The 16,852-nt window shown below is 38.2% G+C and overlaps 1 protein-coding gene across 7 annotated transcripts in view; it reads right to left on the bottom strand.

The window, feature by feature from the left end:
- GANC (glucosidase alpha, neutral C) overlaps positions 1 to 16,852 on the bottom strand; it is a 75,483-nt gene that overhangs the window by 49,139 nt on the left and 9,492 nt on the right. For all 7 annotated transcript variants that reach the window (XM_072808688.1, XM_072808686.1, XM_072808690.1 and 4 more), the window contains 3 exons: positions 11,004 to 11,131; positions 6,061 to 6,243; positions 418 to 463 (listed from right to left, as the gene is read on the bottom strand). In XM_072808688.1, the coding sequence (XP_072664789.1) occupies positions 418 to 463; positions 6,061 to 6,243; positions 11,004 to 11,131 (357 nt within the window). The remainder of the gene's footprint in view (positions 1 to 417; positions 464 to 6,060; positions 6,244 to 11,003; positions 11,132 to 16,852) is intronic.

The raw sequence follows: 16,852 nt of genomic DNA, 5'->3' as shown, positions 1-16,852 counted from the left end.
GGAAGTCTATCCTGACCCTCATCTTAGTCAACTTCCTTGTTATATTCTCCTATAGCACTCTTTGCAACACTCCTCATGCTTGTACTTAATGTCCATCTTTCCCATTAGATTCTAAGATTCATGAGGATAGGCTGGGATTTGTTTTATTCACTGCCAATTCTCCTTGCCTAGCATAATTTTTTGAGCTGGAATAAAAGCAGGCACTCAGGAATTAACTGTTTTATGAATGAATGAACACATGAGTAGATGAATGAAAGAATTAATGAGATTGCAAGGTGAGCAAAGACATACATGGCCCAATTTATATGTAGTAGAGTATTATCAAGTACCCATCTGGGAAGAATAGAATCATTACATTCCATACCATGATAATGATGGTGAAATAGACTAAGAAAAAAATTGGTCAATCTAAATTACCTGAGAAGCATCAACTGATGTGTCCTCCTTATTTTCTTTGGTAGATCTGTTTTAATATAAATAAAGATGTTTCACTCATGGGAAGACTGACAGAATTTTGTTCAGTGATAAAGATTTTAATTTCTAACTTTTGAGATGCTGTAAATTATATCTTAACTTATTAAAAATGTCATTACCAAAATAACTATGAAATTGAACATTTATGATGAACATTAATAGCTTGATTTATTAAAATGTAGATATATTTGAATTTTCTTGTTTATCTTTGAAAACTTTACCAGTTTTTTATTATACATGTAGTACATGTAATATATAATACACTATTTAAACAAGATATAAGCAAGCAAAGTAGAACAAGCTGCTCTCACCCAATGTTACCCTAGAATAGAGCAACATAACACACTCTCTTCCAAAATGATTGTGACAACTTATTCTTTCATGTACAGTTGGATTTGAGTGCTCATTTCTCATTCTTAATATGGGGCCTTATACACTTAAAATTTTTATCAATCTAAAATTTTAGAAAAGACTTTCCTGCCTCATGACAATGCTCTGATGAAGTCTCAAAGTTTTTACTTTAGCTGCCCTATCAATCCATTGATTTATATGAATTTAATAAAATAGGATTTTAAAAACTGGAATGTGCTTTTTTCCAGTTTTTTTCCCCCAGTTTTCTTCTTATACTTTATTCCTAGCTTCCTAACGTTGTAGCCGGAAAATATTCTTAATAATGATTTCAACCTTCTTAAATTTACTGAGACGTGTCTTGTGGCTTAATAGGTTAGATCTCCAGATTTAATTTGGAGAATGTTCTATGTGTACTTGAAAAGACTATATTCTGCTGTTTTTGGATGGAATGTCTGTTTATGTACATGTATGTGGGTATAAAAAGTTCATCTGGTCTAATGTGTCATTTCTTGTTGGATCTTTTCCTTTATCCTATGTAATGGCTTTCTTTGTTTCTTGATATAGTCTTTGTTTTAGAGTCTGTTTGGTCACTTAAGTTCAAGCATATTCTAAATGCACTACATTTTTACTCCTCTCACACCATGTTTTATGTTTTAGATGTTGTACTTTACATCTTATTGTGTATCCATTGATTTAATTATTGTAGATCTAGATAGTTTTACTACTTTTGTTTTTTTTTCCTTAAAGATCTTATGTATTTGAGAAAGAGAGTGAGAAGCAGGCTCCCTGCTGAGCAGGGAACCCAACATGGGGTTCATGACCTGAGCTGAAGGCAGATGTTTAAACCAACTGAGCCACCCAGATGCCCCATTACTTTTGTCCTTTTGCCTTGTACAAGCTGTGCAGGTGGTTGAACTGCTGCCTTTATTACGTTTACCTTTACCAGTGAGATTTTTTTTCTTTTATAATTTTCTTATTTCGGGATCCCTGGGTGGCGCAGCGGTTTAGCGCCTGCCTTTGGCCCAGGGCGTGATCCTGGAGACCCGGGATCGAATCCCACGTCAGGCTCCCGGTGCATGGAGCCTGCTTCTTCCTCTGCCTGTGTCTCTGCCTGTCTCTCTCACTGTGTGCCTATCATAAATAAAAAAAAAAAAAAAAAAAAAAATTTTTCTTATTTCTAGTTATGGACTTTTCTTTTCCATTTAAGGAAGTCCCTTTAACATTTCTCAGAAGGCTGGTTTCATATTGATGAACTCCTTTGGCTTTTGCTTATTTGGGAAACCCCTTATTTCTCCCTCAATTCTAAGGGATAACCTTGCCATATAAAGTATTCTTAGTTCTAAGTTTTTCTCCTATCAGCACTTTGAATATATAGCATCATTCCCTTCTGCCCTATCAAGTTTAGGGGGTTCCCTTGCTGCTTATAAGATTCTTTCATATTTAACTATTGATTCTTCCACTGTAATGTGTCTTGAGGTGGGTCTCTTTGGGTTCATCTTATTTGGGCTCTGTACTTTGTGGACTTGGATGTCTATTTCTTTCACCAGGTTAGAGAAGTTTTCTGCCATTCTTTGTTTCTTTTCTTTTTTTTAAAAAAAGATTTTATTTATTTATGAGAGAGAGAGAAAGAGAGAGAGAGAGAGAGAGAGAGAGAGAGAGAGAGAAAACGACTGGGGGAGGGGCAAAGGGCGAAGGAGAAAGAGACTCCCCAATGAGCACAGGGCCACCATGGTGCTCGACCCCAGTACCCTGAGATCATGACCTGAGCTAAAGTCAGATGCTTAATCGACTGAGTCACCCAGGTGCCCCCATTATTTCTTTAAATAGGTTTTCTGTCTCTCTCTTTCTCTTCTCCTTCTGGGACCCCCCTATAATATGAATGTTAGTATGCTTGATGTCCCAGAGGTTCCTTAAGCTATCCTCATTTAAAAAAATTTTTTTTTCTTTCTGCTGCTCTGATTGGGTGATTTACAATACTCTCTCTTCAGATTGCTGATCTGTTCTTCTGCATCATCTAATCTACTGTTGATTCCCTCTAGTGTATTTTTTACTTCAGTTATTGTATCCTTCAGCTGATGGGTTCTTTTTGTATTTTCTACTTCCTTGTCTAAGTTTTTACTGTGTTCATCCATTCTTTTCCTGAGTTTGGTGAGCATTTTTATGACCATTAAATTCTTTATCTGGTAGATTGCTTATCTCTGTTTCTTTAGTTCTTCATGTTTTGTCTTGTTCTTTCATTTGGAACATATTCTTCTGTCTCCTCATTTTGCCCAACTCTCTGTTTGTTTCCATATATTAGGTAGATCAATTATATCTCCTGATCTTGAAGGAATGGCTTTATGCAGAAGGTGTCCTGTGGGCCCAGTAGCACAGACCTCCTGCTCACCACAGTTAGGTGCCCCAAGAGTGTTCCGTGTGTGTGCTGTGTATACCTTCCTGTAGTGACTGGGTTGCAATTGGTGCAGGCTCACCAAGGTGTGTGGGGCTACCCTCCAGCATGACTGTGAGGTCTGGCTGTGACTGCTATAGTCATGCTGGTTAGTAGGACTAGCCCCTGGCCCATCTGACTGAGAGGCCTGGTTGTGACTAATGTGGATATGCTGGTGTGTGGAGTTGGTCCCTGCCATGGCTTGCTGTGAGGCCTGGATATGACACTGTGGTGCACTGATGAGTGGGGCATGTGTCCTGTGTGGCTTGCTGAGCGGTCCAGCTGTGCCTGTTGTAGGTGTTCTAGTGTGCAGGGCTGGCCCCTGAAGCTGGAGATGCTTAGGAGGGGTTCTAATACCAGCTGAGGCTGCCCACTTCAAGTGCTGAGGTTGAAGGTTGCTTAAGAGGAACTCTGATGGTAGCCAAAGGTGGCCACCAGGAATGCCAGGGTACAGAGACACTTGGGAGAGTCTCCAGGGTGAGAAATGGCTTGAGTAGATCAAGTCTGCATGGGAACATTGGACTGGGCAAGTGGTGCTAACATAGGAGATAGAGAGTACCAGAAATGACACCCACCAACACTGGGCCAACCAGGTAAAAGAAGAAAAATGGTACCCACCAGTGCATCTGTCCCTAGAGGGCATTCCAACAGATTCCCGCTATCCTAAAATTAGTCAATGGATCTCCTCCACATGTAACCCATGCAACTTTCAAGTGTTGCCTCTGGGGATGTGGGACCTGACCAAACTATGTCTGGGCTCCTCAGACCCATCTTGAGGTTTTTTTCCTTTATATCCTTAGTTGTGTATGATCTGTTCTGCTAGTCTTTAGTTTGTTCTCAGAGATAGTTTTCTTTTTTTTATAAGTAGGTTTTATAAGTAGTAGGGCTAGTGTGGAGCCCAATGTGGGGCCTGAACTCATGACCTGAGCTGAAATCAAGAGCCAGATACTTAACTGACTGAGCCACCCAGGTGCACCTCAGAGTTAGTTTTCTATATGTAATTGTAGATTTTTATGTGTGGGCGAGGAGGCAAGCTCAAAATCTTCCTACATCACCATTTTGATTTTGTCTCTCTTATTATCTGGAATTCATTTTTGCTAATGTTGTGAGGTTTGGATCTAACTTAAATTTTTTTTCTAGGTGGATAGCCTGATTTACCTAACACGAATGTAAATGCTGGAAATATAAACTAGTACACAACCTCTGTGGAAGGTAATTTGGCAGCATCAGTCAGAATTACAAATTCACAAACCATTTGGTTAGCAATTGTACTTCTATGACTCTAGTCTATGGATGTACTTGCATGTATGCAAAATGACACATAAAGTTATCCATGAAGTAGCTGTAAAACAAGATTAGAAACAATTTTAAAGTCAATCAAGAGAGAATTTACTAAATGAATCATGGTGTAACCATACAATAGAAACTACATAGCTGCTTTAAAGAAATTAGGAACTATCACATTGATAAAGGAAAAATAGCAAAGTACAGAATAATGTGTAAAGGTGATATCATATGTGTCAAAAAAGGAAAAAAACAAGGCATATATATATATCTTACTATATAAACATAAGTTGTCTCTGGAAGGATACATAAAAAACTGGAAACAATGATTGCTTTCAAGGATGGAACTGGGTAGTTCAAGGACAAATGGAAAGGCAAGGGAGACTTTTCACTGTATCCCCTTGTGTAGCATGTGCTTATCCAAAACTAGAAATATTAAGGCCCAATTTAGATATTATCTCTTAAACAAAAATATGGGAGTTTATTAAAAGAAAAAATATCTTAAATATAAATAACCCGGGTACTGGGTACACAGGTATTTGTTATGCTATTTGTTTGGGTTATTTCAGTTAAAAAATAATTGAATATTCATGAAGTACTAACAAGTGGCAGAATTATAGGTATTTAAATTTTTCTTTTTAATATTTTCTATTTTTCCTATAATGAATTACAGAGATATTATCTCTGTAATAAGAAAATTTTTAGGTATAAAATATAAATAAGTTGACTTATTATATGGGAAAATCACTATGTGGGAATAATGAATGTTGAATGCTTTCTACAGATTACTTAAGATGTTTATTATTAGGATAAAAATAGAACTACAGACTGGAGGACTTAAAAACAATATTGGTAAAAATGGAAGAAGAACCTCCCCCTATTACTACCTCCCAGTTCATCTCCACATAAACAGTTTTTTTAAAAAAGTATTTTATTTATTTACTCATGAGAGACACAGAGAGAGAGGCAGAGACATAGGTAGAGAGAGATAAGCAGGCTCCCTTTGGGGACTCCAATGTGGGACTCGATCCCAGGACTGCGGGATCACTTTCTGGGCCAAAGGCAGGTGCAAAACCGCTGAGCTACCCAGGCGTCCTCACATAAACAGCTTTGAATAAGAAACTGTTTTCTGAAAACTCTTGGACAACTATTCAAGTGTAGGATAACTCAAGTTATTACAAGGAGATAAAGTGAAATTCTGAAGGCAAATCAATTCATGTTAACATTTATCAAGTCTCAACAGAATGTTTTTTAAGAGTATAGAGAGTAGAGAATGCCATCAGTTAAAGACACAGAATGTGTTAAGAGTATTGAGTTGCAAATGTCTAGGAATTATTCTTGTCATCAAGCTTGCATTTACTTGCACAGGTGAAAAGATGAAAGACCTCGAAAGACCTCATAACAATATTCCAGCAAATACGGCGAACCAATTTTCCATGGTGATATAACAACTATTTAGGCAATTAGTAATCACAATCTGGTTTTCTAAAGTCGTTTACATGTCAAGTAATGTGCAAAAATACCTTTGCTTGAGAGGAATCTGCAGGTGCTCAAAGTACAATTGGTCCAGGGAGTTTATGCTCATCACAATCTCTTCTTCAGACACCAAATCTATCTTGAATGGGTTTGCTGTGATATGACACTTCAGATCTCCTTTTCCATCTGCCAATACCAGACTACCTGCATCCCCTGAGCATGAAATCAGCCTAGAAAACGAAGTAAGAAGAGAAAAACAGGTTTACATGGTTCAATGTGATTCGCAATTCAAATTAGTGTGTAAATGGGGTGCCTGGATGGCTCAGTCAGTTTAAGTGTCTGGCTCTTGATTTCAGCTCAGATCATATATGCAAAGTGCTTGGCAGTGCCTGGCACATAATAAGCACTCAATAAATGTTAGCTAGCATCATTATTACCCTGGTCTGGACAGTCTAGTAACACTTTGTTGCACCGAACACTTTGCTTTTTTCTCTCATCCCAACCGTACACTCAAACACTAAGGAAATAACATAGGTTGGATTTTGATCCACTGAGTCCACAGTGAGATGGAATCTCTCCTGACTCTCATCAGTCCTTGATTTGACAGGTAGACTGTTAGAATATTCTGGATCCCCAGGAATTATGTAAGCTCAGAGGCAGCACTTACATTCCCTGAGAGGTCTAGATATTTCTTTCTCTGGTGCATAGTCACCCTGGTAAATGGTCACCTGCCTCTTTAGGGAAGGTGAGGGGGGATATTTTATGTTATTATATCCTTATGAAGTCCTTATCCATGGATTCTAGGCTTCCCCTTCAAGAAAGATGCCTGGGTTCTAGAAACTGTCTGGATTTTTGTGAGAGGTTGTATCTCACTGTTCATCAAACCTAAATGGAATTCTTTTGATTGTTCTATCAAGTAGGACTTTAGTGCATCTATTCCAGTCCAGGGGACCTTGGATACATTGTTCACTGACTTGAGGGTTAAACCATCTTGGGTACCATACATGCACTGCTGTACATTATGGAAATATCTTCACCTTGTCTCTAACAACTAAATGCTGCTACTTTCATTCTGCCACGTGGAGTCTCATCATCTCCACTGAAATCAGGGAGCCCATTTTGATAGCATGATTTCCCACCATTATTTCTAGCTCACAAAAGACATTCATTGACTATAGTGCTTTCCAAGTGTTCCCTCACCAATATATTTCTCAATGAAGGGAGTATCCTTTGGATCCTCTTGGAGAACAAAATTAGGGAAATTAGGGGCTAGATGAGCTGTTGCATATGATATATCCACGTCAATATCTTTACCTTTCTAAGTCTATGGATATCCTAAGTCTTTCTACTCTGTGCCAAGGAATTTCTGGTATCTCAACTTCATTCAGCAGATCCCATAGATGAATATAGATTATAATTAACCAGCCAAGCAATAATTAGACCCACTTGCAGCTGTCCAAGCTAGCATATCAAATCTAGATTCTCTGGTACATGTACCCATGTCAATAAATTTAATGTGGTCCTAAAATTATGTTCCTTCCTTCAGTCTAGGAATCTCTCAGAAATAATTTCCATCCATATTCCCAGGACTTTTGCCAGCAAAAAAATCTTGTAATTCTTCAGGTATAAAGGTTTGACTGTAATTAGCTCTGTAGTCATGATGGTTTCTGATGGTGAGTTTAGCAGCAATGAAGGATGGTAGGTTGAGGCACAAGAAGTCCTGGAATCCCCTTGCAAAATATATCTTAGGTGAGGTCAACACAGGGTGTCCAAGTCAGGTAGGATCAGCTTTATTAGAGGAAAAGGAGCTGCTTCTGCTGGAATAGGAAGCTCGGTGGAATTCTGAGGTTTAGGTACTCAGTTATTCAAATCTTCCCAAATGTTGCTTTTTAATTTTCCCTTTTTCCACTCAGTGCCCTAAATTCTCAGAACTGATGAGGCTGTGAATTAAACTCATGGTCTAAGTCAGCAAATCATGGACTCAAACTCTGTACCTGATTTTCAGCTATAAGGATAGCTACAACAGATGTGAGAGACTTTTAGGACTGTCATAAAAACGTATTTGGTTTCTGAGAATGCCTGAACTAAGAATTCAAAACCTGATACTGTACTTTGCTTTCTTTAAGTTCTTCAGTGAAGTTAGTAATAGGCCACTTCAGAGTTTTGAGTTCTTTGATAATTGTGCTATTCTATGCCCCTACTACTTGGTCTGCAGGGGCCATACTTTCAATACGTGCTTTATTTTACTTGACCACAGTTAGTAATTTAAATAACTCTGCCATGGAATGCTGTGGTTTACTGCTAGTTGTATTAGTTTGCTAGGTCTGCCACAACAAATACCACCCTGGGTAGCTTAAACTACAGAAATTTATTTTCTCAAAATTCTACAGGCTGGAAGTTCCAGATCAAAGTGTCAGTGGGTTTGGTTTCTTCTGAGACCTTTCTCCTTGGCTTTCAGATGGCCATCTTCTTGTTACATCCTCACACAGTCATCCCTCTGTCTGTGTTGTGTCCTAATCTCCTCTTCTTATAGGACACAAGTCATATAATATTAGAGTCTACCCTAATGACCTCATTTTAACTCAGTTACCTCTTCAAAGGCCCTACCTCTAAATATAGTCACATTCTGAGGTACAGGAGGTTAGGGCTTCTCCTGCGGATTTACCCCAAAGATACAGATGCAGTGAAAAGCCGAGACACCTGCACCCCAATATTCATAGCAGCAATGTCCACAATAGCCAAACTGTGGAAGGACCCTCAGTGTCCATCGAAAGATGAATGGATAAAGAAGATGTGGTCTATATACAATGGAATATTATTCAGCCATTAGAAATGATGAATACCCACCATCTGCTTCTACATGGATAGAACTGGAAGGTATTGTGCTGAGTAAAGTAAGTCAATCGGAGAAGGACAAACATTATATGGTTTCTTTCATTCATTTGGGGAATATAAAAAAATAGTGAAAGGGATTAAAGGGGAAAGGAGAGAAAATGAGTGGGAAAAATCAGAGAGGGTAACAAAACATTAGGGACTCCTAACTCTGAGAAGCAAACAAGGGGTAGTAGTGGAAGTGGGGGGGGATGGGGTGACTGGGTGATGGGCACTGAGGGGGGCACTTGACAAGGTGTTATACTCTATGAGCACTAGGTGTTATACTCTATGTTGGCAAATCGAACTCCAATAAAAACTATACCAAAAAAAAAAAAAAAAAAAAAAAAAGGAGGTTAGGGCTTCAACAAATGAGTTTAGGTGGGGGGGGGGCACAATTCAGTCCTTAACATTAATATCCCATCCTATAATGGTAACCAGGTCTTTGCTACCTTCAAATCCAGCCAAATCATCTAACCAATCTCATATTCCCATCCTGGAGGGTTTGTTGCTTATACTCACTTCTGATACTAAAAACTATCAACTAAGAGTCAACTGTAGATTAAAGAAAAAACTCTGGCTATTTAAGTAGAAAATAAGTAACTTAATATGGGGGAATTGGGAGCTTACAACATCATGGGAAGTGTTGAGGTAATAGTAATGACCCCTAGAACAACACTACATAACTGTATGGTCAATGGAACTTCTATTGCAGCTAGAATCAGGAAGCTGGAAAAGAAGACACCAAGGCAACTGCTGGGCTCCAAGATCATGCCACGTTAGCTCCAGAGATTGGGAAATTACTTCCCTAACTAGTGTGCCTCTAGAGACATTCTATACTTGCCAAATCCACACTAGCAAAATGGGAAACTGAGTTCTTAAATCAAGATCCCTGTAAGTGCACCTGATTGGTAGAACCTGAATTATACCAGAAACTAGATGCCATGGGAATATGGGAGATGGAAGAATGTAGTTTTCAGCTTTCTAGTTACTACAGTAGCCACAGGCCCTCTAGAAAGAGGTTGGAATAGAAGCAGAATATGCCATATTTACTATACAAAGTAGTTATCACCCTGACCCTAAAACACAGTAAAAATAACACAGAAAAAGTACAGATGAATTTTACTTAAGAACATAGATGTAAAAATGTTAAAGAATCTACCAGTAAACTGAATCCTCCAGGATAGTAAATAATAATACATTGTGACCAAGTACACACCCTCCCCCCCATCACACACAAGCATAAACACAAATGTGCATGCAAACTGCAAAGCCTTGAAAACAGTCTCTTTTTATTTCTTGTTTCCTAAGTCCTTGGCATACTAGCAGCTTAATGAATAGAGACCTATTTTGAATTTATGGTGATTCTACTATAATTGAAATAGTTTCTCCTTATAATCTTTTGACTATTAAATTTTTATGAAAAATTATCTACATAAAACTATGATAATGATATAGTGAAAATAAAAGCATCTGGCATAATCTTATCTACCCTTAGTGAAATAATATAAAACAGTAACAAGAATTAACAGACAGAACCAAGTTGAAATATCACTGAAAGATATGCTGAGAACTAAAGAAGATGCTGTAAGTATATGAAAAATGCTTTTTAATCCCCAAAGATTTTTTTTCACCTTGACACTGATTATTAATTTATCTCTGACTCTAAGTCAAATTACATGTTAGACTTCTGAGACTACCCTTAATTAAAAGTGAGTCAGCCTAACTGTATAAATTATGGTAAGCATGGGAGTTTGGCTAGTGTATTAGATCTCTGGAGTCCTGCTGCTAATCTGAGTAAATTAAATAGCTCTGCTTCTATTTATTCCCAAAGTCTGGTTGATGAATCCTTTTCTTTGTGAGAAGGACAGCAGGAATCAAAAGCTCTGCCTCTCCCCATTTATAAGTGCCAATAAATCAGATGGTAGAGGAAGAGAAAACAAAATGGATAACATACAAAATGGATAAATATATCCCCAAATAACTGAAAACAAACTCTGCAAATGATGGTAGCTTTGACTAGAAAAAACAGGAGGCACACATAAAATCTGCTACTCAAAGTATAATGAAAGACCATATTGGGGGCATGTGCAAGAAGATCTCTTGTTCCCTGGCTTACCTTACAGTGCTGGGCTTGATTGTGAGGACATCAGGAACTTCATACCTGGGTTTCAGGGGAGTTTCTTCATTTATTTTAAGCCTGAAAATATTTCCCTCTATACCATAAACTTCGGCCAGTAGAGGAACCTGGGAACAGACAAGAGATTAGTTTCAAGAGGTTATTACCCAGTGATGGTCAGTTCTACAGTCAAATTACAATAATTAGAAACTATGTTTGAATTATTATAGGCCACACAAACTGGAGGACAATGGGAATCACGAAGGAAAAAGCTCCCCAATCGGGGATCCCTGGGTGGCCCAGTGGTTTAGCGCCTGCCTTCGGCCCAGGGTGTGATCCTGGAGTCCTGGGATCAAGTGCTACGTCGGGCTTCCTATATGGAGCCTGCCTGTGTCTCATGAATAAATAAAATCTGCCTGTGTCTCATGAATAAATAAAATCTCAAAAAAAAAAGAAAAAGCTCCCCAATCTTTGTATATACTTACTTGTCTATACCTGTGGTAGAGCAAGAAATACCTTCTATGTATTCTATGGCTAGGCAAACATATAATTGTCTATACCAGGACCTTTAAGGATGAAAGAAGTTTCTATTAATAATTGTACTGAAGGATGGGCATAAACTGAAACTGTTTTTGGAAAGCTGGGACCTATGGCCCCTTGTATATACGACAAAACTGCAGATATCTTAAGAGTTTGGTGTTAAAACTAGGGCAACTGGATTCCAGCAGAATGAAAGATGAAGGATAATGAGCCATAGAATGGAAAGGAATAGAGAAAAAAATAGTGGTCTTTGGAGTTCCCTAGGATAGATGATTGTGGCTCGCTGTACCAAAATCAAGGCATTTCCTGTATACCTGGGAATAAGGTCTGGGGAACTTTCTCAAGAGGTTGGGATATTCTCAGCTTTCTTAAGAAGCTGAGGAACTTAGGTAAAATTCTGTCTACAGTGGGGCATGGAAACAACATAGAATTATAGAGAATATAGAATTTGATAAATAAAACAAAACAAACCTCAAGAGAATAGAAGTGGTTAGCTATAGGTTACAAAATGAGGCATCTAGGTCAGAGAAATATGCATTATTTAATATGCAGTCATCTTTATTATAACTCATATACACATTAGAATCAGATGTGGATCTTTAATAAAAAGTATCTAGGATCTCAAGTGTTTTTGTCTTCCATTTGTCAGGTAGTTAGAAAAATCCAGTTTACTTGAGAATAGTGGAAAAGTCCACTATACTAAAAGTAGTATCTTAGTTTCAGTATGACAAATTTTCTCCTCATAGGTATTCTGGAGTCTTTGGGTGTTTTAATGAACCTGCCCATTTTTCAGTGCCTTCTCCAATTCCTTAGAAATTTCAATGGGCACCTGGCGTATAGAACATTCTATTACTCTACTGATTCTTAAGGTATGATACACCCGAGAATTTGCTTTTCTAATCTATTGTTCCCCTTTGATCTACTCTAATGAGCAGTTTTAAAAAGGGGTCAAATGTGCCCATGCTTCCAAACCTCCATGCTTATCTTACAAAAATATCACTTACTTTATCATTCACATTACCAACTCTCCCTACCAAATAAAGGACCCAAAAGCATGAAGTATCACCTGCCAATGTTAGGCGAGGCGCCTCTTTTCTCCCCAAATCACGTTATTTAGAATTCTGAGTGATAGCAAGCAATTCCAACACAGAGCTAGTCTTTCTCAAAAAATGCTTAGTCAGAGAAATATTTTGACAGTTTTCAACATGCTGTGCCATATAGTAGTGGTTGTTGCCAGATTCTTCATTAAATCCTTCATGTGATGCTGAATTCTGGTTACAATTGGGTACATGTAATTGTTATGTAACATCTTTTTTTTAAAGATTTTATTTATTCATTCACGAGAGACATATATATAGAGAGGCAGAGACATAGGCAGAGGGAAAAACAGGCTCCCTGCAGGGAGCCTGATGCGGGACTCCATCCTGAGACCCTGGATCATGCCCTTAGAGCCAAAGACAGATGCTCAACTGCTGAGCCACGCAGGCATCCCATTTAACATCTGTTAAATGGGCAGCCCCAGTGGTGCAGCGGTTTAGCGCCGCCTGCAGCCCAGGGCGTGATCCTGGAGACCCTGGATCGAGTCCCATGTCAGGCTCTCTATATGATGCCTGCTTCTCCCTCTACCTGTGTCTCTGCCTCTGTCTCTCTCTCTCTCTGTCTCTATGAATAAATAAATAAAATCTTAAAAAAAAAAAAACATCTGTTAAATGAAAGGGTAAACTGAGCAGGCTGTGTAACATAGTGTAGAATGGATACAATGTGGTGTAAGTAAGATAGGAAGCAGGGAGACTATCACAGCACTTAAAATAATGATTTTACTGGAACTTTGCCTTTTGGAAATATATGAAAGTAGTCAGGGCACTTAAGCAGTGACATGACACTTAAGAGTGACCAGGTAAAAAGTACAGTGGCTGTGACTGCTTTTACAGATAATTCTTAAGGTAGGGTTATAGAGAGAAGCAGAGACATAGGCAGAGGGAGAAGCAGGCTCCACGGAGGGAGCCCGATGTAGAACTTGATCCCAGGACCGCAGGATCACACCCTGAGCTGAAGGCAGATGCTCAACCACTGAGCCACCCAGGTGTCCCTTTTTCTAGCTTTATTAAGATACTATCCATTGGAAGAAAGACAGTCTCTTCAATAAATGGTGCTGGGAAAATTGGACATCCACATGCAGAAGAATGAAACTAGACCACTCACTTTCACCATACACAAAGATAAACTCAAAATGGATGAAAGATCTAAATGTGAGACAAGATTCCATCAAAATCCTAGAGGAGAACACAGGCAACACCCTTTTTGAACTCAGCCACAGTAACTTCTTGCAAGATACATCCATGAAGGCAAAAGAAACAAAAGCAAAAATGAACTATTGGGACTTCATCAAGATAAGAAGCTTTTGCACATTTTAAAAAAAAAAGAAGCTTTTGCACAGCAAAGGATACAGTCAACAAAACTAAAAGACAACCTACAGAATGGGAGAAGATATTTGCAAATGACGTATCAGGTAAAGGGCTAGTTTCCAAGATCTATAAAGAACTTATTTTTTTATAAGGAACTTATTAAACTCAACACCAAAGAAACAAACAATCCAATCATGAAATGGGCAAAAGACATGAACAGAAATCTCACAGAGGAAGACACAGACATGGCCAACATGCACATGAGAAAATGCTCTGCATCACTTGCCATCAGAGAAATACAGATCAAAACCACAATGAGATACACCTCACACCAGTGAGAATGGGGATAATTAACAAGGCAGGAAACAACAAATGTTGGAGAGGATGCGGAGAAAAGGGAACCCTCTTACACTGTTGGTGGGAATGTGAACTGGTGCAGCCACTCTGGAAAACTGTGTGGAGGTTCCTCAAAGAGTTAAAAATAGACCTGCCCTACGACCCAGCAATTGCACTGTTGGGGATTTACCCCAAAGATACAGATGCAATGAAATGCCGGGACACCCGCACCCCGATGTTTCTAGCAGCAATGTTCACAATAGCCAAACTGTGGAAGGAGCCTCGGTGTCCATCGAAAGATGAATGGATAAAGAAGATGTGGTTTATGTATACAATGGAATATTACTCAGCCATTAGAAATGACAAATACCCACCATTTGCTTCAACATGGATGGAACTGGAGGGTATTATGCTGAGTGAAGTAAGTCAATCGGAGAAGGACAAACAGTGTATGTTCTCATTCATTTGGGGAATATAAATAATAGTGAAAGGGAATATATAAGGGAAGGGAGAAGAAATGTGTGGGAAATATCAGAAAGGGAGACAGAATATAAAGACTCCTAACTCTGGGAAACGAACTAGGGGTGGTGGGAGGGGAGGAGAGCGGGGGGTGGGGGTGAATGGGTGACGGGCACTGAGGGGGGCACTTGACGGGATGAGCACTGGGTGTTATTCTGTATGTTGGCAAACTGAACACCAATAAAAAATAAATTTATTATAAAAAAGATATAATTAACATGTAACATTGTACAAATTTAAAATGTACAAATTTCAGGTTGATTTGATACTTATATATTGCAAAAATGATCACCACTATAGCATTAGCCAACAACTGCATTATATCACTTAATTATCATTTCCTTTTTTGTGATAAGAGCATTTAAGATCTACTCTTTTAGTAACTTTAAGTATTATTAGTTATAATCACTATGCTGTATAGGAGAATCCCCAGAACTTACTCATTTTATGTACAGCTGGAAGTTTATACTGTTTGGCCAGCATCAACCATCCCCCACCCCAATCATACTGTAATCATCCCTTACATGTTTAATGTTCTTTTGTAAATTTAATTACTTCAGGTCATTCAGAATTCTAAGATTTAAAAACGTGCTCAAATACAAATAAAGCTGAAATCCTGTTAGATTATGTATTGTCTCCTAAGTGAGACCTATATTTCCATTGCTTTCTCAAATTCAACTAACATTTATTTGGCATCTAATATTGTGATGTGCTGTGAGAAAGATTACTAAACGCTTAGAGGGAAATCTCAATTTAGAGATGAAACATAAAGTATTCTGTAAGTGCTGTGGGAGAACAAGAGAAGGGACTATTAACAATGACCATAAGGAGAGGGGCTCTGGGCTGTCTCTAGACATTCAAGGGCTAGCAGGACTCTTGGCAGACAAAATGAGCAAGAACATCCTAAGCAGGGAACACACAGCCTGCCTACATATGATGAACAAATTGCACCTAGTTTCTACACTCAGGGATCCTCCCAGTTTTAGTAAAATGGCTCCCTTCAAAAAAATTTTTTTTAAAACTAAAACTGGTATGTTCTGTTCTTAAGGTTGCAGCTCAGGAAACAATCCTAATTATATGAGGAGGCAGTTAATAACCTTGCTTTTACTTTTACCATAATGACCTTTTACAACCAAACACACAAATCAGAATCAAAGCTCCATTATATTTTCATTTTAACTCAATTAAACAAGTGATTTTTTTCCCCAATAGGTAATCTTTTTTAAGGTCAATATACAGATTCATTCATATCTCCTACCATTATCAACATAGCTTTCATGTTCCAAGCATATAGACTCCTTAGACATCAGTATGCTTTGCTGCTATGATCTGGCTCATGCTGTTTTTAATTGACTTAAAAATTTTTTTTAACAGCAACAGATTTTCAGAAGTCCAAAAATAAAGCTACTTGGGTTAAAGCCGGTGGGAGTGGCTCGGATGCCCTATCTCTGAGTCTCTCCCTGAACTGAGCGCTGAGACAGGTCCATGGAGACCTGGGCTCTGTGGCTGACAGTTTAAAAACCACTTCTCCGGATTTCTCAATTGCCGGTTATTGCCTAATTCTTCCACTAAAACCTTGCTTATGTTAAAACACCTGGACATGAACATTATATTCTTCTAACACATTAAGAATTTCTATATGTTCCTGTTCTTCTCCTGTTTGGACATTTATGAAAAAGTAATAGACAAATAAATGATTGAATCTCTTTCTCCAATTAGTGATGATTGGAAATGACAATGAAAAGATATGTTAACTTACAGAAACGAGATGTATAAACTAGGAGTTAGTGTGAATACTTACTTAGATCATAGTGGCAGTTACATTCAAATTGCAGCAAGATGGATTTATGTAAAACAAGTAACATTTCATTGAGCATCACCCCCTCTGTAACTGAGCATTTTAAATAATGACACAGTACGGATTTTGCTCTCTTAAAAATATTTAAAATCAGTAAATGTCCACCTACACAGAGAAAATGAGATAAATCTTCAGAGAAAGGAATACATTTTAGAGGTTCATTTTAGTACAAGTCTCCACTTGGTTTTTCA

The sequence above is a fragment of the Canis lupus genome, chromosome 32 (genome assembly GCF_048164855.1).
Source record: "Canis lupus baileyi chromosome 32, mCanLup2.hap1, whole genome shotgun sequence".
In the NCBI taxonomy this organism is placed as follows: Eukaryota; Metazoa; Chordata; class Mammalia; order Carnivora; family Canidae; genus Canis; species Canis lupus.
The sequence above is the reverse complement of the archived record's forward strand: the minus strand, read 5'-3'. Positions and strand labels throughout refer to the sequence as shown.